The following is a 23576-nucleotide window of genomic DNA, read 5'->3' as shown; positions in this document are numbered from 1 at the left end:
AGGACATCATACAATATGTAGCAAAATGACTATATGGCAGATAATTTACCCACCTGGGAAATATGTGAAAATTTCAGCATTTATCAGTAAGCTAGCAAGCGAGAGCATAGTATTTGTGGGTGCGCTCCAGTGACAGGTCTACATAAATATATATATACCTGACTCAAAAACCCTGTTGTTTAAACAATAAACACTCTCTGCACAAAGTGAGACATTATGAGGAAGAAGTTTATTGAGGAGCGATACAGAGACACCGAAAATAACAACTGATGCATTTCCCAGCTTAACATTATGCCCTCCGCTAAACAATGCCGTCTCACTACAACAGATCCCGTTTTTTGTTGTTGTTGGTCTTCAGCAGATTTTTTTTAATCACTGATTTTCTTTTGTTCCACTTTCCGATTCTCTTTCTACATTTAGCTTTGGCAATACAGAATTGTAATTCATGCCGGTAAGGCAGTCTAAATTAGAGAGAAGAGAGCATTTAGTGAATAGAGACACAGAGAACGATTAAAGCGCTAGGATCCTTGATGAGGTCTTTATAGTCCACAGGTACAGTATCTCCTTATCATTACCTATATACATCAGAACACAGTTTAGGCCCACATACACAATAACAAAGTGACAGAGAAGCACTTGAACAATGACGACAGCACCTTAAGCTCTGGCGCAGACGCTGACTTACAGACTGGCTTCAATGGTCGCGAGAGCGGAGGAAGTAAGAGAGGTCAGACGAGTCGAGAGAAGAGAGAGAGAGAGCGCTAGTTTGTGATGTGCATGGAGTTGCATGTTTCAAACCTGAGAAAAAGGCTAAATGGAAACATGTAAATACATGTTCTTTGTTCATTCAACAAGGAACAAAATACATTGGGTTTTTTTTGTTTTGTTTTTTTTTTTCAAGTGGCAAGTTCCATCGCACGTGTCAGCGTCTGTATCGGAGCTTAAGGCTGCGAGGGTCACAACTTGACCACCGATACAGCACAGGTGGACACCTATGACGGGGTTAAATGCATTATTGAGGCTGTTTCCATATAGAGAGTACTGAAGGTGCTCCTCAGCCTTGCTATGTGTGTATGGCTGCTACTACAACACGGGAACAACTCACAAAAGTCCAACATTAAATTTTTACCCCCGGTGGGTTTTTAATGATTCATCATTAACAGCTTCAACCATGAAAACAAATACAACTGAACGTGCAGACAAACGGCACATGCGCACGTGTTCCTCACACACACACACATACACACACACACCCTTACGCACACATACACGGAGTTACTCGCACACAAACACGCACGTACACACACATACTAAGATACAACTTCTGTTCCTAAGAGAACATTAAGCTGATAATTAACACTTAATGGGGCATTATACAATAAATTAATACAATACTAAATCATACTCAGCCTACATATAGGCAAATTAGTTCCTCCCTTGTATACACACACACACACAAAACACACGCACGCACACTCTACATACACACACTCCCATGCAATAAAAGCAGCTTATGTGCCATGCTGCATTTTGGAATGAGTAGGGCAGTACGACTGCTGAGCATATTCTCATGTAGAAGCAGCAAGTGGGGGGAGTGGCTGACTCAGTGAGGGGTTTGATGTGTGATGATGGTGGTGGTGGTGGTGGTGGTGGGTGGGTGGATGGGGGCGCAGAGGTTCCAGGGACTGATACTGGGAAGTGGATCTGCTAAAGCAAACCTGGACCGGAAGGCGAGCAACAAGCGCACATACACATACACCACAAGACAAGTACCATACTGTACATAGATATATGGACATCGTCACCTGGCAGGAAACTGAGGGTCAAAGGGTCAGAGACGTCTGTGTCTGCACTAAGGAGCAACCAGGACAGCAGAGCCATGGCTGAGAGAGGAGGGATGGAGGGGATGGGAGTGGGAGGTGATGGGGGTGTGAGGAAGCCCTTCGGATGTTTATGGTGGGGCTTGTCTTGTAGGAGACGGCGGAGGGCGCCGGCTTGAGAAGAGAAGAGAAGAGAAGAGAAGAGAAGAGAAGAGAAGAGAAGAGAAGAGAAGAGAAGAGATTAGTCTTCAAACTTCCCACAAGTTTATCAGATGCTACAGTATGTTTATTGTACAAATAACAATAATAGGAAAAAAATTAGAGTCTTCAAAGCACAAATCGGTGCAAAAAAAATTAACACAAATGGTCAAAATGAGCAATGTAAATATTCTTAAAAACAAAAATGAGGTGTTAGATGAGAAGATCAACACGACTCTCATGAGACTGTGGCTGGCGGCTACTTAGCCTAGCTTAGCATAAAGATTGGAGATGCATTGGAAACATACATTTTTTTGCCCCTGCCTCTTAAAGAGTCTGCGCACACCACTGTCCTACAGCCTCTCGATGATGACCGACAGGGTGGGACCCCCGTGATTAGCAGTTATCGATACACAAAATGCGAGCCCCTTTTTCTTTAAAACTGTCGTGAGAAACAGGAATTACTCTCTTCATCTGAAAGTTGCTTGAATATTTCTTTCTCTTCTCTATGTCCTGCGCGTGTCTCACTAACTGAGGAGGACGAGCGGGGGTGTTGTTTTACACTTTGGTCTTCGTACCGACTAAAAAAAAAAAAAGATACAAAGTGTTAATTTGTGAGCTTTGTGAGCTTGGATGGAGCCACACTTGTTTTTTACTCGTTACTTAAGTAAGTAACTACACTGAGAGGGGAATCAGTGCGGACATTATCTGTTGTCAGGTTCACCTGCTCATCTGTTAGCTGACGTTAGAAGAGCAGATTACATTAGATGGCTGGAAAACTCCTGAACGAGTGCAGCAGCTGTACAGAGCAGCTGAGATTACATTAATGAGAAGAATATCATGATTAATATTAATAACTTAATATTAGCAGAATGCTCCATGTTCTTTCGTCTTTCAATAACGTTGTTGTGTTGAATTATATGTGAAAAGATTCAATGTATTTGTTGGTAATATTCAACATGCACAACATCTTGCTAACAGAACAGTTATGTGAAGGCTGTGTTTACCTGGGGATGCTAGGAGGAGCCCTGTTAGGGCGGCTGGGAGCCTGAGGGCTGTCAGCACTGTTATTAAAGGGCCCCAGGGGTCCTGGGCGGTTTGGCGGTGGTGGGGCCCCTCGGGGGGCCGGGCGCTGGCCTGAAGACATCCTCCTTGGGGCCGTGGGGCTAGCTGGAGGAGACCTGGAGAAAGGATAAAGTATAGAATGCGGTTTCACAGTAAAAAGAGCTCTTGTAGCTCATATGATCATTGTTCATATGATCAGTTCAACCCCAGCCACTTTACCTGCGACCACCTTGTCCGCCCATCCAGGACGTGTCAACAGGCGGAGGTACGGGGACAGTGATGGTGGAGGTGGAAATATCACCGATGATGCTCAGCGCCTCCTTCAGGGCCTGGTGGGTCCTCAGCACCTCGTCCCTCCTCTGGGCCTGCTCCTGGGACTCGTCCATCAGGGCGTTCTGGTCACCTGCAGAGTACAGCTGGGCCAACAGCTCTGCATTGATGAACTCCTTCACCTAGTGGCAGGTAGAGGTAATACAGGGCGGCGAGTCAGAATTTCACTATTATCATGGCACTAGAATCTCTTCTTCGGACATCTGATGAATCGCTTTACATTGTTGATCATGAGATGCATGATGGTCTTGGGCATGAGGTCCCGGATGCACTTGTTGACAATCGCCATGTAGGAGTCCACCAGGTTACGGATGGTCTCCACTTTACGCTCCAGCTGAGGGTCCATGGAGAAGTTATCTGAGGTGGAGGTGGTCTCACTCTCAACCTACAGAGGGAGACAGCAGAAATATGATGAGACAGTGAGAGAGAGGTGCACGGGAAAAGAGGGGCCGACATTTACAAAAGAAAAATGGGTGCATTGTACAAATCTTCAAAGCTGCAATATGTAAGAATTTCAGTTGAGGGCATTATAAAATAACTAGAATTATCAAGAGAATGTGAAGACATATCAGTCGACATAATGACATTTTGACGTCTACGTATTGTTTTGCAGAGATATCTCGTGAAGTTAGCGTACCCAGCTAGCCCCAGCCCATTCTGGCTCCTGTGCTAGCCGTGTAAACACTAACACTGCCCCTGTGCCTCAAGCTCCCAGTCTGCCCTGCTAGCTGCACAGTTAACTGAGCTAACGAGCTAACAGCAGCTACAGTTAGTGGTTATGCTGTTGATATGCTTATGTTTTGAATATGAATAATGAAAGGATGCCCGTTCCCAAATATTGCCCCTTTAATGCAGGATGCATTCTTTTTTTTTTTTAAATCACAGCATCAAAGTTCAAATGCAAGAAAACTAAGGTAAAGAAGACAAACAGTTTATTTCCATTATTGCCCTGCTGAATGTGCTCAAATTCATATGCATATACAACTTTCAAGGGCAAGGGTCAGTAAAAATGACTATCTTAGGAGGGCAACAGGCAACCACCTCTTGTCAGGACCAAAAGTTTAGAGAACCAATGAGTTTGCTCACCGTAGTGACCTTCTCAGGATAGACGCCAGCACGCAGGAGAGACGACTTCCAGCTTTCCACGTCCTCCTGAGAGTCACAAGCCAACTCCAGGGTGCGATTATCCTTGTACACATTCCTACACACCGTGACACAGGGCGACATGCGTTCAAAAACTGCTCAGATCCTAATCCAACAATCATCAAAATATACAAAATAGTGTATTTGATTAAAGGAGCAATATGTAAGATATTTAGTTTAAAAATGTTCAACAATTAAGTTAAATTATTAACAGGGTTTCAAGAAAATACAGTTGGGAATCTATGTGCTGTGTTGCAGAGTTATCTACCACTGAAGTTAGCATGCTAACCAGGTAGCCCCTCACCACTATGTGCCTCTGGCCCTATGGTACACAACACCAACACTTCTCCAGTGCTCTGACCTCTCTGCGCAGCTAACAGCAGCTGTAGTTAGCAGAAGTTATGACATCTTCTGACGATCTGTCGCCTATTTGTTTGGAGTACGGGTTTTACATATTGCACCCTTAAATACATGTTATAAATCTGATGTTAACAGAGAGAGTTGAAGGAAAGATTCAACCTCTGAGCATCTGGAAGTATTGACAGTATTGGGTCATGGGATAGGTTGTTGTTTAACCCTTTTTTAGGTGTTGAGCCAAGAACTTCTTCAGATGGATGAATGAATTACAATAAAACTTTTTACAGGACGTTCTTCACCAATGACTCAAAGCTCAGGCCTGATACAAAACATTTGACACAGATTCACCCTGTTCTGATTACAGTGCTGTCAGGGCTGTTTGTTTTGTCCTACATGATGATCATCAACCTAATATTGAAGCATTTTTACAAAATTCTGTTTTTCTAATTAGCTGTTAGGTTTATTTTGTTCTTCTGATACTAATCTGCCACAAAATATAAATGATAAACTCCATGAACTGAGCTGCATATCCACTGGAAGAAGTTCCAGTTTGTCCCGGCCGTACATGCAAGCATACATACTGTACAAAACACGTAATCTAAAACATATTTCAGCCGCTGCGCCAGAACACAGGCCCCTGAACTCTCTAACTCCATCTGCAGCATGTGATTGCCGTCAAAAGTTTTATTTTTTGGAACTAGAAGTTTTTCTTTTTTTTAAAGAAAGAGAATTAATTTTTAATTCTAATTTGAAGATCTCACAGCTGACCTTGACTCCGTATTGAAAATGCAGAATATGTGCTTGCTGGACATGAAGCTCTTCTCCACATCGCGGACCTTCAGGTTGTCCAGAGGGAGCATGTACTTCTTCTCCTTCTCCTGAGAATGAGAAAAACAGAAGGGCACGGAGCGTGAGCACTCTCATGACTAATGCGATTTGCTCTGTTTGTTATTTTCTGAATCGTTGCGCAATGAAATCGCCGCAAAAAAAAAAAAAATCAGAGAGGATCGGATCCATAAGAGAAAGGTGAAATCAGGTTTTTAAAGGGGGGGGGGGGGCAAAGAGAAAAGGGGGTGACAGGAGAGAGGAGGAATGGGGGAGAAATGAGGGTGGGAGGTAGAGGGGGGGTAGAGAAGGGGGAAGAAGCAGAAACAGAGAAAGAGAAGGATAGCACATGTGGAAGTCATTACAGTGTGGGTCAAGACACAGTCGCTGTACACGGTGCGGTTTTTTTGCCGGGGAGAGCTGGTAGCTAAAGGCTGAGTGAAGCGCTGATATGCGTAAGCGCTGGACACCCAGAGAGGGAACTGCTCAGACACAACGTTGGTCTTCCGAGGTCGCGGCTGTGACACGACTCAAAAAAGGAGGCCCGCGACGGATGCTAGAGGCCTGAATGCGGCTCCGCTCTCCTTTCCAGCACTCCATCCCGGCCTCCGTCTTTCTTAACTCTCTCCGTCTCTTTTCTTTTATCCCTCCCCCTCTATATTTTTTCAATATTTTTTCTTTCCATTCCAGAGGGGCCCACTTCCTGCCTGATTTTTTTTTTTTTTTGAAGAAGGAGGGAGAGAGAGAGAGAGAGAGAGAAAGAGAGAGAGAGGGAGAGAGATTAAATGACAGCCTGGCGTTAAAACTCAACATCTGGTAGTGCTTAGCAGCACACAGAGAACCAGGGAAGGAGGGAGAAGTTAAAGAGACGGCGGGTGAAGGAAGGAGGAGGAGGAGGAGGAGAAGGAGGAGGAGGAGGAGGAGGAGGATGAGGACGAGAGGCCGAGAAGAAGCAAGCGCAAAAGTGGATTTGCAAAAGATTTGCAGAAGAAAGCCCACATCTGGTCCGAAGGTCTGGAAAGTGGCGGTAGATGGTCGCAGGTAAGAATTAAGGAGGATGAGGAGAGAGGGGAAAGAAGGGAAGACGAGGAAAGTCCGCACACTCTTCTGGGTTGTATTCCCCAAGGGGTCACTGCGGCCCATATATGGTCACGCGGGTCCCCTCCCTCTTCCTCTCTCTTCCTCTCCCTTTCTCACTCACTCACTCCCCCCCTCCGTCTCTCTCCTTCCCTCTTTTTTGTAATATCCCCTCCCTGAACGTGCAGCCAGTCTGTCCCAGTCGTCTGAGCGAATATGCCACGTCAAGGCTGGATACTCTTCATGGCCGGCGTGACCGAAACGGACCGCGAGGGGACCCAGACCTCAAAACATCTACCAAAAACAAAATAAACACGCCAAGACAGAGACGCGCACCAGAGAGCGGCCAACGCGGACGAGGCGACTCGCGGCTTTGGAGGGTTTTTTTTTTTTTTTTTTTTTTTTTTCGATAAGACGGGGACCCTTGCTGGCAAAATGGAGAGAGGGGCGCAGGGAGGGCACAGAGCATCTGGAATGGCAGAAAAACAGCACTCAAGGCCTGGCTCTTAAACTCCGGCTCCGTCCACCCAGTGTTCAGACTACCTGTTCATTGTCATACTGGTGTACAGTAGTCTGCACATTGGTTAGACTGGGCATGGACCCTCGTCTGTCAGTCTGTCTTTCTGTGTCGCTCTCTCTGTCTCTCTGTTGGCATCCGAGATGTTTGTCTGAATTTTTTTTTTTTTTGCATCTGTTCCTTCCTTCTCGCCCTTTTGCTGTTTTCTGTATGTGATCTATATCCACCTGTATTAAGTGCATTCTAACACTCACCACTTCCTTTTTCACTGCTTTTTGGAATAAACAGACATCACCACTTTCCAACACTAACTGCAGATTTGACAACACAAAGTGTAAAAAGGGAGGGGGGGTAAAAAAAAAAAAAAGAATCTAAATTCTAAGAAGCTCTGAGGCCAAAGCTCACGAAATAGCGAGCTCTCATAATTTATAGCATGAATGAGTAAGTGTGCAGGCTGCTAGCCTGGTGCTCTGATGAAGATGTGGTCCACTGGAAGGGGGTGGGGGGGGTGGGGGGGGGGGGGAGGAGGAGGAGGAGGAGGTGGAGGAGGGGAGCGAGTGTGGCTGCAAAGCATCTGACACGGGCCAAGAAGGAACGAGGGCCAATCAATCAAGTGGAGTTTGAAAATACAGTCAGACACCTCCAGTGAAGTTATTTCTGTGGGTGGCCAGAATGGGCTTGGAAGACTTGAGGCATAGGAAAGGACACTGGTGTAAATATCTGTGGTGTCAAATAACTGCAAGGAAAGTTTGTAGGAAAAGTGTTCTGCAGATGGTGAGAGAAGGCACAAAGAACACAACCACCGCTCAGTTAAATGAGCCTTAGGAGAGGTCCCGTTGTTGGTTTGAGGCGAAAATATGCGACTGCTCGCTGTTTGACGGGGAATATTCTGCATTGTTCAGAGTCAAAACAGTGACTCACCATCGTGGAGTGATAGCTCGTGGTTGGGGCGGTTGGGGGGGGGGGGGAATTGATATTTAATAGAAGGGTTTTCTCTCTGCCGAAACATTGGGGGCCGATGCTTGGATTAAAAACTTGTGATTTTCCTGCCAAGAATGCGAGCAACTGCCAACCACACCAAGAGAGGGAGGAGGGCGCGCGAATCGTGTGTGTGTATGTGCGTCCGCGCGTGTGCACATGCATGCATACGCGACTTCAGAAAGTTCAGGGAGTGTAAAAACAGAAATATACGAGGCGAAGCTGCAGAGTCTATAATTTCCTATATTACCGCACCAGCGTATCACATGACAATCTGTGGACCCAGCGCTGAGCGGCCTGCGCGCCGTCTCGAGCGAGCTTTCATATATTTTGGGTGTCTGCGAGTGAACATTTGGTCGGGGTTGGGACGGATCCAAATTTGCAAAAAAGAAGAGGCAAAATGCCTGAACTCCCAGTGGAAAGAGGTGGGGAGAGAAGAAAGAGAGGAAAGAAGGGAAACTCCGAGACAAAAGGGAAAAATGAATGGAAAGAACGAGTGGATGACAGAACCACGGCCACATACGTAACCCGTACAGTAAACTGCTCCATCACTGCGGTGATCCCCTCTTAAACAAAGGCGAAATGCTCTCAGAGAGTAAACTGGGCACCAGTTAAGTTGACCCACATTCAAGTGGAACCACACACACACACAGATCTATTTTACAATCGAGCCCGGAGAAATCACTGTTGTCTGCAGATTCTGCTCTGTGTATCGGCTGGAGCTTCATCCTGGCAAGAGACTAAACAAGGTCCGGTAAACAAACAGCAAAGCAGCAGCAACAGCGACCGGCTGAATGAGTTGCAGTGTGTCCGCCTATCTACACTTGCTGTGCAGAATATCCCCCAACCTGTACAGCAGGCACAGACAGGCAGATAGACATCAGCCCGCCAAAAGAGCCAGCAGGACGGACCAAATGCTGCATCCTGTCCATGCTGTCCTCTGTTTGTCATTGTTGGTCTGTCTGATGTGTTTTCAATGATAATGAGAAAAAAATTAATAAAATTGTGATGAAATTGTGAAAAAAAAAGTGTTCCAAAGACGTCCAAGTCATTTATCCAATGTTGGTATGTGGGCCTACGAAGTTATTTGCTTGTTCCACTCTGCACAACATCAGACCGTCATCTGTCAGCTTTAGATGATTTCTTTTTTTCCCCCTTTTTTTGTTGCAGTATATTTTAATTCAAAAAGAGAATAAAAAATGCACTATGTAGTTTTAGGGAAAAATGAACTGCGTTTAAATGCTGACCTCAAAGGACAACACAGTTTCACTCTCACTTTGTTTATATGTGGCAGACCCTGCCACCTTGCTGGCTTCAAACAGTGTTTTTTTTCCTCCTCTGAGAACAGCTTGTTTATTCACTTGTGAACGTTTGTATTATTACCTCATTAATATCATGAATATTAAAATTTTGAGCGTGAATTTCATCTTCAAAACTACACAGTGCCCCTGGAAGATCAAAACAGTTGTTCCATGAAGAATATTTACCCTTCTTACTCAGAGGAGATTCAGGTGATCTCAACATAAAGGACTGAAATAGGAAATTGAAGAGAAAACCGGGACAAGCCTACAAACCTGACCTGTTTTCTTTACTCCTCTATGGCAGTCAACTGAATATCTTTACGCTGTGGACAAAAACAAGACTTTTAAGGACGCCATTTTGAGCTTTGGGAAACACTGATCATCATTTTCCACCATCTTCTGACATTTTATAGACCAAACAACTTTAATAAATCGAGTAAATAAACACCCGTTGCAGCACTTCTGCTATTTGTTTCCAGAGCTTCTGGGTGACACTGCTGTGAGTTTGCTGCTTGGGAAACCGAAACAATTAGCTGAAAGACACTAAAGCGCTCTGTAAGGTTGAGGGGAACTGCAGAGTCTGGTGAAGAGTCGCGATCTCTTTCACTTTACAGAGTCACTTTATCCAGTGTGATTAGAGAAAACAGAGACAACGGCTGCTTTGTACTCACCTCATCATCCTTGAACCAGGAGAGGCTCTCGGCGGTCAGCACAAACCAGTACTCTTTGGCGCCTCCCTTCATGATGCTGATGTTGTTGATGGTCAGCCAGCCTTTGCGAATCACCTGTGGGGAGGGTGAGGTCACAAAGTCAAAAAAAAAAAAAAGCTCTGATGCAGAAAAAAGGTGAAATACAATAAAAACTCAGAGAGCGAGAAGATGACAGGAGCTCTTCATCCACATTAATTTTGATGAATCAATCCGTGCACGTCAGCAATGCATGAGATGCGATGGAATGTGTGTGTGTGTGTGTGTGTGTGTGTGAAGGTCGGGGGTTAGGTGCGTCTGTGTGACTCACTCGGGGCCTGGCATGTGACTGTGTGTCAGTGCAGTCTCGTGCGAGCAGCTGTGTTCACGTCGCCACAAGCAGAGGCCCGCGTGAGCTTGTTACGTGGCCATTGTGTTAAGTGCCTCGAGCGCACAATAAAGCGCGTGTCCGTGTGTGGTTGTGTGTTAACTGTGTTAGGTGTATTAACCCTGCAAGCCCTACACAAACAGGCCTGTGGGCGCAGCGCCAAGTGATTATTAGGTTAGATTACTGTCAGTCTTGCACCGCCTAAGACCCACTAAGGAGGTTACCCAAATCATCGCAAAGCCTTTCTGTCATAGGCGCAAATAAGCGAGCTGTCGTGCATGGATTCACACACTCAGTCTAAAGGTTGATATTTTGAATGCCAAAACCCAAGGCGAATTTGATTTTCTGTTTAGGCGGCAACCCCTTGTAGTCTGCAGACCTTGGTGGGTGGAGGGGGTGTTAGAGAGTAAATGGTTAGATAGTAAACTCTTACAATCAGGCCTGATGCGGGAGGAGAGGAGGCCTGCAACAGGAAGGAATGTGGGGGGTTTAGAAACCTGGTGGCACTATTAAAAAAAAAAAAGTAAAAAAATGGCAGCTTCTCTTGTGCAACCGGTCTTAAAGAAAATGCCCCCTGCCCACACATAAGCCTGTCTGAGTGGGGAGACGAGAAAATGACAGGTTTCTATGCAGCGGTGCGGCAGAGCACCACACAATGGGCAGAAGTGTTACTGCAGGCACAAATGACATTGCAAACCATAAACCCACAATGAGCGATACTCACCAACAGACACCCATAAGAGGGCAGCTGAGATTCTCACTAAGGGATGGGGGATGAAATGCAAAGTGGCACCTTGATGACACAGGAGGGGTTCAAACAAAGGGAAATGTCTCAACAACAACACCAGTGATGATGGTGGCATAAAGTAACAGAACCCAAAAGTGATTCTCTTACTCAGATAAAATCATAAAGAAGCAAACAAACCACTGTACACAACCGGTGCCCGGCTAAACATAACACAGCGTGCATGACTTAAATATAAATCATAATAACAGAATCTAAGGAAACTCGAGGTAAACATGTATATAACATAAAATGTGTGCAATGTGCACGACATGCTGGAATGAAAGCGATACCGGATCGGATCTCTTTCATTTCAGCGTCTCTCTCTCTGCAGTAGCCATCCTGCTGCCGCGTGCGGACGTGCGGTCCTGCCTTGACCTTGTGCTCGGCTGTTCGAGTATGACAGGGCGGACCTGACAAACGCTCACCTGGTTTCCCGCTGAACTCTGGCTCTTATTAGTCTGACTGCTCCTCTGCTGCGCACTGCAGGTGGAGAGACAACAGCGCGGGGAGATGGCGGGAGAGAGGGGGAGAAAAACACGACAGGGGTAAAAGGAGGACTTCTTCACATTTGTTTTTTTTTTCACAAGCCTGATAAGCATGAATAATTTACGGCGGCGGTGCCGAGCTAATAGACGGGGTCTTTACTTAGCAAAGCCGATGAAGTCTTCGTGGTTAGTGTTGATGTAAGACAGCTGGACGTCTATCAACAGCAGAACCTGGAAGACAGCACATAAACAAATACAGTAGTTTGCCATTTTTGGATTGGCATGATTTTTCTTTTGCAGCAAATGAGATGAAAAGATTGATTCCTCTTTCTAATCTGTGCACTAAGTACGTAGCTGCAGCCATCACACATTTCCATCACACAGGAATGAAAGTGGTATCCATCTTCTCGTCTAACTCTTGAAAAGCAAATAATGCATCTCTCCCATATTGTTTCCCTGTGACATGCACAAGCATCAACATCCAGTACAACACATTCAGAATTTACAAGTAGGTGTAGGCTGAGCTAGCTAGCACACATGTTGGTGAAAGTAGCCAGCAATTTAGCGCGGAAACCCATGAAATGTGAACATTTCCAACATGTTTTTCATTGTGTTCCATGATTTTTCGAGCACAATTAGCCCCTCTTTAACACAATTCATTTTAGCGAAAGGAAGAAAGAATAAGTCCATTTAAAGAGGGTTGTACCATTCTGTGCTATTAGTATTCATTTAAGCACTTGGCATACAATTAAAACCCATAAATTGCAACAAATATCAGGATAAAATGCAACAGGTAGTGAAACATAAAGAAGGATCAACAAAATTAACATTTAAATTAATAAAACAAACAGTAAAAACAATTAAATGCAAGTTTATAATAGTACATTTTTTAAAAGCGGAAGAAGATATTGTATCAGCTTCCACTGTGGCTTCCTACAGGCCATTCCCAGAACTAATCGGCCTGAACAGAAAAAGCTCCGTCACCTCTCGGTCAGGATCGTTCTACCACAGGACCTCAGGCATATCATTATGAGCAAATCCTCTACGACCCTTAAAAATCATCATTAAAATGTAAGTATCTATTCTAAAACAAGGGATTGGATGTGCATCTCTCTGTGAATAAAACCTGACCGAGCTGTTTGCTTTGCGTACACACTGTATCTGTGTATGCATGTCACAGATCTTCCCTCAAAAGCAAAAGTTTCTCCATAATTACAAACTCCTGAGTGTTACCTGGTCCTTGGCCCGACTCTCTCTGTCTCGGATGTGAGACGTCACAATCCTCTCTGTTTCCTCACGCAGCATTGGGAAGCACTCCAGCTGAAAATGCATCACGCAGCTTGTCAGCCGTTACATTTTTAATATAAAAATCATAATCATTTTTCAACTGGAGTTTCATTCATCCTTGATCAATTATCCTCCCCTCCTTCCCTCTTCCAAACCCCCAGTCAAAAACCACATGGACTACCTTGGTGGAGCACTGGCGCACGGTGTTGATCAGTTCCTGGATCACCATGTCCACGCACTTGACGCAGGGCCCCTTCAGCTTTATGATCTGCTTCTTCACGATGGCCTCAAACGCCATGTCTGGGGTGAAAAGTCCAGTCCTGAAACACACCAAGAGGAAGAGGAAAGGGATATAATTGTGGTGAAAAGTGGATTCCCTTTTCAGTGACGTCTATTTTTGCCCCGAATTCGGTTCTTCCAGTAGTAACCACAGCCTTTGTAGTGAACAGTCGGTGGCTGTTGCGATAATAAAAGGGTTACGGCCAAAACCTTTTTTTTTTCTTATGGATGTCGTTTTTAAAAAAGAAAAGCAGTCATGGCAGATAGCGGCCCTGCTATTGTTTTTGGAGAGAATTCGGGCTGAAATGCGATGTTTCTTTAAATGTCAGACTCTCCCTCACTTGGGTGGCAATTTTTTTTTTTTGTTATGGTGGCTAACCGCTGCTGAGTCAATATAGAAACACACGGGGAGGCTGAGCTAAACATAAAAAAAAGAAAAAAAAGAAAAAAAAAGAGGGACAGCATGCTCCTCCCTTGTTCATAAATCCCCACACAAACCATGTATTTTAGGCCGCTGGCAAACCAAATTTAAAAAAAACCTCTGTATTTTTACTTGTTATGATGTTTGCTACATCGACACTAATACGTATGACTGTCTTCAGACTGTCAATACAGGCATTCATACCTTTATAATGTTAAAAGGCAGAACATGGAGGTCCCCCAGGAGTGTATCTCAAATATTTGGAGGACTTTTGTGCTTTTTGGGAAGGGAAAACAGTGTGACTTTGGTGCAAGAGCAGGCAGGCATGGAAAACAAAAAAGAAAAGAATATATTTTAGTTTGGCTGTTCCTACCTGATACCGTGGATGTTCTTGATGGCATAGCTGATCTCCCGACGCATCTCCTTCTCATCGCACTCCATCTGAGGGGAACAGAGGGGAGTAGTTTAGACAGGGGACACAGAGAATAGAGCTGTGAAACTGTAAAAGACGAGAGACAGCGTCAAGAGATACAAAGACTGATTACGATATTCAAAAAAACAGAAGGGAAAAAGCTGTATTTGTACAATCAGTTTGAACAGGCACTGATAGTAGTGAAGCTATTCGGGGATCATTCAGGAGACAATCACAAAAGAAACCAAAGGAGGAAACTGAGTGTAAAAACGTATCATTTAGTCTAATATTTAACCGTCAAGATTTAATTGTCCTATTTACACGACAAATAAAGTGTTAAAGACTGTTATTATTTCAGTTGCTCCCTGTGCAGTTTCAGGAAAATGTCACTATCTTTAAACAAGATAGAATAATGCAGAAGACTGTCAGTGAGGACTGAGGTCATTAAATCAGTTTTTATGGGGAATTTGGGAGTTTTAGCAAATGGGGGTGTTTGAATCCTTCAATTAATAGGTTACACATTGAGTACAGCAGAGATTCATTATACTTAAATTTGACTGCCTTAAATTAAGTAAAATAAATGAAATCTGAAAAGAGATTTCACTTTTCCTACACTGTATGGACTGAGGGTGCCTTTGGAAGATTCCCTCATTCATTTTAAAAATCAGGACCACGAGCATCAGGTTGCTGCACCAGCAAAAACACAAGAAATGAAGACGCGATTTAAAGGTGGAGTCAGCGCTCCTTCAAAAGCTCCGCCCCCAAATACATGTTGGGCTGGCAACGACACTTACAACTGGGCCGGCTGAGCCAGAAAAATCGGCAGAGTTCTGAGTGTCTTCTGCACGGGGGGTAGGTTAGCATCTGTGAGTGATGTTACGCAGGTTCGGCTGAGAAATTACAAGGGGAAGAACGCAAGGTCTGCTGTGGTAAGTGAAAGTTACACAGGGTGACCCCAAGTAGCTCAGGTGGTCGAACGCGTGACCCACATACAGAGGCCTTGTCCTCCCTGCAGCGGGCCCCCCCTCCCAGGGTGCAAACTGGTTCCTCTGTTGCCGATTGGCTACAGTAGTGTTGTGTGGCACTGTCCAAGCCACATTGTTTCCCACTCTCAGACCCAAGACTGCGAATGAACACCAGACTCCAGTATGCACATAGCTCAATTCATATCTACATTTATAGCCTTCTCCTAAATTAATATGCATTAATATGTCGGCACCACTGGCACACAAACAGTCAAGTGCAGTGTGTGCAGTGTGTATCACCTTGACCAGTTCAAAGGGGAAACGCTCATGAAAGATTCGGTTGATTTTTGCTCCACCGGACAGCTCCACGGTGTCCACCTGGTCCCCTGAACCCTCGATCCTTTTCTCAAAGTCCACAGAGAACTGCTGCACCATCCTGCAACAACGGAGAGAGTGCAATAAATAAAAGGCAAGCGACGACCTCCGAACTCTCGGCCATGAGCCAAGGAGGGAGGTGCACATTTTTCAGAAGGTGTTTTGCACAGCGCTCACTTTTCGTGAACTAGATCTAATGTAAACGCTCTCGCTGTGAGCAAACTGGGGTACTGACTGCAACAGCTGCTTTGTTTTGCGGGACGGGTCATCAGGTCGGTATCCCCGGTATTCCTCGGCCTCCTTGTCCAGAGCCAACAGCTGGGACTGCAGCTTGCTACGGAACCCTGGCAGCGTGTCCCGGATATGGTTGGTCAGTTGCTATGGAGACAGAGAGCCGGCAGAAAATGACACAAATTACAGCGGCACGGGAGCATCGATAAGTAGATTGCGTTACTGGCATTCTGGCTGCAGCGATTTACCATCGAGAGTGTGCGTTTGTGTGCGCTGTAATGCACGATGACGCAACATTCACACAGTAACAATGCCGAGAAAATGTGGAATCCACGCCTGAGTGAGATGATAAATTATTACGAGCTGAACTAGAAAGAGAGTGCATTTTCCACCCACTGACACTCACCAGCGCTGGCATTGCCCTACAATGGAAGTACAAAAAGAAAAGTCTGCCCTCTTCTTAATTAAGTGAAGTGCGCTGCGGGGAAGCACTAGGAGTAAATCTATGATCACCTCGTTGAGCACTCGCTGCAGCCGTGGGGTGCCCATTTTGTCAGCCATGTGCCTGTACGACGGGTGGGACAGGAAGAACTTCCTCTCAGCCTCCAGAGCCGCCTTGATATCTTTCTTCCCGTCGATGTCTTTCTGACTGCGATTCACCACTCCGATATATCCTGGGGAGGGAACGTACGGGGGGCGCAAATGGAGGGAGGAATAATCAGTGGCGGTCCCGGCGGCAGAGGAAGGCGGCAGTGGCACGGGCACGATAAACAGAAACAGGAAGCAGAGGAAAAGAAAGAGGGCAGAGTGAGGACAGAGTTAGTGGACGAAAGGTTACATGGGGAAGAGTAAGTAGGAGAACGAAGGAATCCGTCTGGCATAGCTCACTGTACTGTGCAACACTCACCTCTTCGTAGCGGCAGCAATTTGTTCTCCAGTACATCTCGGGCATCTGTGCCCTCGTCCATCAGATCCAGTTTGGTGATCACTCCGATGGTCCTCATACCTTTAAAAGGGGTCAAAAAGGGTCAAGGAAGGATGTAAAAATGCATTCTGGAAGTTTGAACGCGCATTTTTCACATTGATTAATCCCTCTGGTCCCTTTTCTAACCAAATGCAACAATTTCTGGTATAATCTTCTTCACTGTGAGTTTTTTCTTCTTTTATTTGTATTTTATATAACTGTAAACTGAGTGTTTTGCTTTCAAACTGTTGTTTCGGTCTTCTTCCTATTCTCCTTCTTCTTCATCATTACTCGGATCTGATTCTATTACTTTCAACTCACTCCCCTCATCTGGTATCATTCATCCCTCCCACAAGGTTATTTAGTCCAGGTCCTCCTCTGTCTAGCTAATTCCATTCCCCTCCTCTCCTGTGTCCTCCTCTTCTGTCTGAAGGTCAGACTCTTTGGGCATGGAATTAATTTGATTTCTTTCTCCTTTCTTACCCTTCGTATTTATCCCTGTGTCTTTCCTTTTGATTTTCTCTTCTTTAAGCCCTGCCATTATCTTTCGACGCCACCCTTATCCTCCCTTTTCCCCTGCTCCCCCTGTTTTTCCAATAATAACATGACACTTGATCGATCGCTTTAGGGCGATCCTATTGCCACATTCAGCGAGGTCAAAGGACAAGGTCAGACACTGAGCACCATCCCTGCAGCTGATGTGATGCGTTCGCCTCGCAAATCATTCAAATGCATTCAGTCCTCTTCCTACATCCCTCCGACAGTCGGCTTCCCTCCCACGATCCTTACCCTGAGGATCGACATCCTTCGCGAGTTTGAGAGCGTCGGAGTTGGCCAGGTCAGTGTTGGCCGGAGTGACGGCCAGGATCAGGCAGCTTTCCCTGGTTATGAACTGCATAATCATGTCCCTGATCTGCTGCTCAATGTCCACGGGCTGGTCACCGACCGGCACCTTGGTGATCCCCGGCAGGTCGATGAGAGTCAGGTTCAGCACTGCGCAGTCAGAGGAATGCAAAATAAGAGGAATGAGCAATGCTACTGTGACATTTTGTTAGCTTCCCTTACATTTTTTTCATCCTCCTCAACATTGAACTCTAAAACGTGGAAACAAAAATATGTTAAGCTGAAAATTACATGACTTTAAAGTCCAGATAACAGCTAGTCATTCTACTCGCCATTTTATATTTGTCAATAAGTTTATCAGGCCTTTTCCAGGTTCTTAGTAACTAGCTAGCTTCAAACTAGCATTACAACGGTGTTGCACCGTTAAAAACTCATGGATATCTTAGTTTGTATTGCTAGACTTCCAAATATAGCTAACTTACAAACCTTTGTTGATGCAGGTATCAGTGTGCTTCGATTTTTATCTCATAGTTCAGAGTTTAAACGCAGCTAAATAGGTCAGGAAAATGTCTAACTCTGCTAGCCTTGAGGCGAAGGTGGTAGCTCCTCCTTCATTGTTGAGAGGCAAGAGCAATTACCAGATGTCAGTTTCATTTATTGAATATTTTTTCTAGTTGCTAGTGTTAAAATAACATGACATGGTGTGTCGTTTTCTTCACCTTTGCTCCCCCTTTTTTGAATCACCAGCCACCACTGAGCCAAACCAACAACATCCAGTCAATTAAGCTAACGCTATTAGGATTCTGTTTAATAATTTAGGATTTACATTCACGGGGTGGTGTAAAAATAATAGCTGACTTGTACGTCCAACAATGTTTGTATTTTATAACTTGTTGTGGTTTAGTGACTGCGCAGGCTGAATCTCCATTTAGTACCCGCTTGTACATCAAGTCAAAGTGTATGCTAAGGGCTAACAGCAGTGAGCAGATGCCAAACAACTCACAGTACACGTTTAAATGGCGTTTTAGTGGCAAAGGATCACAGATGGTTGAAAGCCGATTAATTAGTCCACCACTTCAAATTCAATTCGTGTCAAGGCTCAGGTTATTCTCTTTAACAGTGCAAACAATCAAGACATCAGTTTAGCATCAGTATGGTGTGTTTGAATATGAATGAACAATTTTTTTTTTAAAGCACCTAATCCTAGAAAAGAGAAGAACATGATAACTCACTGCTTCTCACAGTCTACTCTGATTCAAAGGTGTTATTGCGTGATGTCACTCGACAAGGTGAGCTGGGTTGTGGCTTCGTACCGTGAGGTGAGTAAACCCGCAGGTTGATGGGGACGGGAGATATGCCTTTGTTGGCCCCCGTGACGCGGTCCGTCTCGGCCTCGATCTCCGCGCGGATCTCATCGAAATCGGTGAACTTCTTCCCTTTGCAGTGGAGGAATTCGCCCCATTCTGCGAGGACGGGAATGGAGAGCACAGAACTGAGATTAGTGGCGGCTGCGCTCAGTCTGCGCGAGAGGAAAATAATGCCAGTGTGAGGGGGAGAAAAAAAAAAAAAAAAAAAGCAGTCGCATTTCAAAACAGGGAGAGGGGGGAGGCCGCGTTTGAGCACGTGTGTATGTGTTGCGCATGCCAGCGTGCGTGGGTGTGTAATGTGTGTGCACCCACCTGCAGTGGCACTGATAAGCTGCAGAACCAGGGGCCTGCGGGTGACAATGCCGGATCCACGGGGCAGAAAGTCCCTAAGGAAAGACATTGCTCATTATATTTAACCATCCCCAATGTAAACACTTATCATAGAGTGTAGGGCTGGCTACACGAGGCATAATGATATCTTCATCTGGAGGCTTTTTGGCTCTTGAAAGGCACATTTCTCATAATTGCAGCCTCTATAATGACACGCCAGCTTCTGTACAGCCGTCAATGTCACTCATCTGGTATTCTATAAGCCAGTTCAACACAGTGTGAGTGCGATGGGTGCCATTTTAAAACAACAGCTCCTGAAGCGCTCAGCTGCTGCTGCTGCTGCAACAAAGTGCTCAGAATGAAGAGCTGCACTGCTCCCTCAATTAAAAGCGATGACACGGCCACTGCCTGACGGGTTCCGCGCCAGCTCTTTTTGTCCACTAGTCACGGCAGCCATCATGCCAGCCCGCCCCCCGTGCAAAAGGTCTGCTCTGAGAAACCTTATTAACAGGTATCGACCCTCGGAACTCCCTCAAGTGGGCTGAGTTAAAAAAAGACCAGCCCACCACTTGTCCATTCAGCGCTGTGAGGAGCCCGTTCTGGACAGATGGACCATTACTCAGCATCACGACTCTCTCAATGAGGCTGGAACAGGACAAATCAATGCATCCATCTGGAACTGCACATGTTTTGTCAGAAACAAACTACTTGGTCACACTGAAGACAATCTAGTTAATGGCCTGTGGCTGCGTCTTTCTGAAATGGCGATTAAGAGGTCCACAAAGTCGGTGAGGAGGCAGAATGAAAAAAAAAGCAAACGGTCAAAATTGAAGCGGCACAGGCATCCGCTAGCATTTTTTATCTGACCTTTCCTTCTCTCGTCTTTGGGACCCCCAGCTTATAAAAAACATTTTCTGCCAAACATTCAGAGTCTATAGCCTTACTCAGACAACCCTCAGGACACAATCATAAATAACCCTGATGACATCATCAAGGTTACTTGCTCAGACATCAGAGAGCTCCCTCCAGAGCCACAGAAGACAAACTGATTTCACAGGCTGGGTGGTGCTCTCATTACGAATAAGCTGACCTTTACGTGTAAAATGGAAGGAGGGACCCTTTAATTTGTTACATATTATCTCACCTGGCGCAGTCACGGCACATCAAATTAAATGCCACAATAAATGAATCAATTTGGGGAGTTAATGTTGCAGAAAATTCTAAGATTAAAGGGGCAATACGTAATGTATATAAGATACCTACTGAGGTTAGCATGCTAACCAGCTGGCTCTGGCCTGGCCTTTTTCATAACATGAGCTCCCAATCCAGGCTGCTAGCTGCAAGGCAAACCTCAGCTAACAACTGCAGCTGCAAGTAGCAGCAGTTAGCAGCTACTCTTTTGAAATGCTTTCTCCCATTTGTTTGGAGTATGGTTTCAAAAGGGGGCAACACTTACATATAGCTCCTCCTTGGCCACCTGTCAAAACAAGCAGCAGGCGGCATATCCACCTGAATAACTGCTAACTGCTGCTACCTAGAGCTGCTGCTATCTAGTTAGCTTGGTAGAATGTGCATCTAGTGGTCCGAACTTGAAGCTCGGCGCACCAGGTTAGTGTCGATGTTTGCACCGCTAGCACGGGAGCTTTGTACTGGTATGGGTCTGGGGCTAGCTGGTTAGCATGCTGACACCAGTAGATATCCCCGCAGCACAACACAAACACATCATAACTTCAAAACTGCTATCTCTTCACATTATGTTGATCATTTCATTTGCTTGGCTGTTGACTAAATATTTTACACATTGCACCTTTAAAGAAACACTAAAATTGACATTACTGGCAGAATCCCACTCCTGGTCAGACTGGGGAAGCGCCTGATCCTTACATAGAAAAAAGAAAACCAAGCTGCTCATAATGTACTTGATGTGAGTGACCAAAATCCAGGGCGAGCTGATGAATATTCATGTGTTTTCAGGAGTGGGAGCTGACGCGGCTGCATGTGCGGTAAGGACTGTGATTTAAAATGGATACATGCAGTCTCTGGAATCATTCTGTACAGCAGGGAACATGACAGCCTTGTTGTTGTTGTTGTTTTAGAGGGTCAGCGACATATTAATGAACTTGAGAGAGAGGATGCTTGGAAACTGAAGAAGCAGTGGATGTTTTCTAGGACTGTGAAGGGGCCCGACTGCACTTTGGTGCTGATTGGGCTGAAATCCCTCAGGTGCTGCTGTAACCCAAATACAACTTCCCTGCTCTGCTAAAGCGCCAAGATCACAGTGTTGTGTTTATATATATATATATATATATATATAGATATAAAGGCACATATTCACAGGCATATATATATATATATATATATATATATATATATATATATATATATATATATATATATATATATATATATATATATACACACACACAGAACATCAGAACATATCTGAAGGTCTCAGAGGAGTCACAAAGCTGGGGAGAGATGGTTTGAACTCTGCACAGAGAGATTGGGCCCCATAGGCCTCTTATGTCATCCTCAAGGTTAACGGGAGAAGGGATTATCCTATTTCTGGTGGTCATCTTTACCTGCCGACAAAGTTCTCCAGCACCGAGCTTTTCCCTGCGCTCTGGCCGCCGACCACCGCGATCTGCGGCAGGTCCAGGTTGCAGGCCTGCCCGATGGAGCTGAAGGCATCCTGCAGCCTGTTGACCAGCGGGATCAGGTCCTCCATGCCACGGTTTCCCATGGTGCCTTTGGACGGAGGGACTCGGGATCAGCGAATGGAGTGAAAGAGAGAGAGAGAGAGAGAGAGAGAGAGAGAGAGAGAGAGAGAGAGAGAGGAGGGAGGGAGGGGGGAGATGTGGAGCTGCTATATTAGTCCAGGATACCGCGGTGCTTGTTGATGTAGTGAAGTCATCTAGCCGCGCATTGCCCCGAGCCAAGCGAGGGTCGGACCGACTGTAGAAGAGAGAGGGAGAGGGAAGAGAGAGGGAAGAGAGAGAGAGAGAGAGAGAGAGAGAGAGAGAGAGACGAAGAAGAGAGAGAGGTGCAGAAAGGAGAGATGTGAACAGACAGGGACAGACAATTGCGCAGTTGCTTACCACAACCACCATAACCTCTCTCTCTCTCTCTCTCTCTCTCTCTCTCTCTCTCTTTCTTGCATAAACACACACACACAAACACACGCACACACACACACACACACACACACACACACACACGGCGAGCCGCACGAAGCCCATAGTTTCAAGGGCATTTGGTGAGCGGGGCTCCGTGGGCTCCATACACTGTCACACAGGACGAATCCCGTGCGCTCACAAAACGGTCTCCACAAAATCACGCACCAATCACGCGTAATGACGGCAAAAAAAATAAATAACACACACACACACACACACACACAAAACAAACAAAAGCATCGGTGCATGCAAACACCCCGCTGGTACATACAGTAAGAATAACAGGAGCCAACAATGAGCACGTCACGGTCGCAATCACGCGTCGACGGTGCCGTGTCCGTGTGAGCCTACCCCGCCTCAGGATTCCCTCGGTGTGTTCAGCGGCCGACGGTCCCGGTCGCTGTCCAGTGCTGAAACGACGCGCAGATCAGGCAGCAAAGACAAGTGACAAGACCCTGGACGATTATACAAGCACCACCTGCTATGGCGGCGCATCGGCTTGACGTCGGGCCCCCCTGTGCATCAAATGTGTCCGCCTGCGCGCCTCGTTCCGGTCGGCTGAATGTCAGCGCGGTCTCATCCCGAACACAAATTCGCCTTTGACAGATTAATCATTTTTTCGCCCCTCTCCTCCGTTCCGCGGTGTGATTGCGAAGCTGCGCCTCGCTCTCCCCCACCTCTTGCAAGCCTATGGACGCGGCGGAGGGCCAATGGGACGCCGCGCTTCCTCGGCCTCGTCCGCGGTCCCGCGCCTCCCATTGGCCGCGCGGCTTCAGGTTAGGCCTACCTGAGCCCGCCCCCTGTTTACATCCGTGCCATCTCTGCCGCTGTGAGTCATGCGGCACGGCTGCGCATCGCTGCAACAGCAGAGGTGGACGCGCTCCTTCAGATCCCCGCAGTAGGAGCAGAAACCAGCCGCCGTAAATTACACACGCCACCGTGTCATACACGCTACATGCAATTTAAAGT

At 45.9% G+C, this 23576-nt stretch overlaps 1 protein-coding gene across 2 annotated transcripts; it reads right to left on the bottom strand.

Moving 5' to 3' along the window:
* Positions 1 to 210: 210 nt before the first annotated feature.
* Positions 211 to 23339, bottom strand: dnm3b (dynamin 3b). 2 transcript variants are annotated; one of them, XM_037084839.1, is made up of 21 exons: positions 22879 to 23339; positions 22014 to 22386; positions 19414 to 19487; positions 19048 to 19197; positions 17681 to 17884; positions 16835 to 16933; positions 16441 to 16601; positions 15932 to 16074; positions 15622 to 15757; positions 14318 to 14385; positions 13426 to 13564; positions 13191 to 13277; positions 12118 to 12188; positions 11898 to 11952; positions 10283 to 10396; positions 5682 to 5791; positions 4500 to 4614; positions 3634 to 3798; positions 3303 to 3535; positions 3026 to 3199; positions 211 to 1994 (listed from the first exon to the last, which is right to left on the bottom strand). In XM_037084839.1, exons 2-21 carry the CDS (start codon positions 22172 to 22174, stop codon positions 1952 to 1954), a joined length of 2502 nt encoding a protein of 833 aa, XP_036940734.1. In that variant the 5' UTR covers positions 22175 to 22386; positions 22879 to 23339; the 3' UTR covers positions 211 to 1951. The 2 variants fall into 2 exon arrangements, with proteins under 2 accessions (XP_036940734.1, XP_036940733.1); XM_037084838.1 differs by having other exon boundaries at positions 22959 to 23339.
* Positions 23340 to 23576: the final 237 nt, after the last annotated feature.

This window comes from Acanthopagrus latus, chromosome 21 (genome assembly GCF_904848185.1).
Source record: "Acanthopagrus latus isolate v.2019 chromosome 21, fAcaLat1.1, whole genome shotgun sequence".
In the NCBI taxonomy this organism is placed as follows: Eukaryota; Metazoa; Chordata; class Actinopteri; order Spariformes; family Sparidae; genus Acanthopagrus; species Acanthopagrus latus.
The sequence above is the reverse complement of the archived record's forward strand: the minus strand, read 5'-3'. Positions and strand labels throughout refer to the sequence as shown.

Excerpts from the sequence above, each read along its gene's own strand:
- dnm3b (XM_037084839.1), bottom strand. The coding sequence starts at position 22,174 with ATGGGAAACCGTGGCATGGAGGACCTGATCCCGCTGGTCAACAGGCTG. Across the intron at positions 13,565-14,317 it reads AAGAACATCCACGGTATCAG|GACTGGACTTTTCACCCCAG; the intron begins GTAGGAACAGCC and ends GGTGTGTTTCAG. Across the intron at positions 3,200-3,302 it reads GGCGGACAAGGTGGTCGCAG|GTCTCCTCCAGCTAGCCCCA; the intron begins GTAAAGTGGCTG and ends TCCTTTCTCCAG.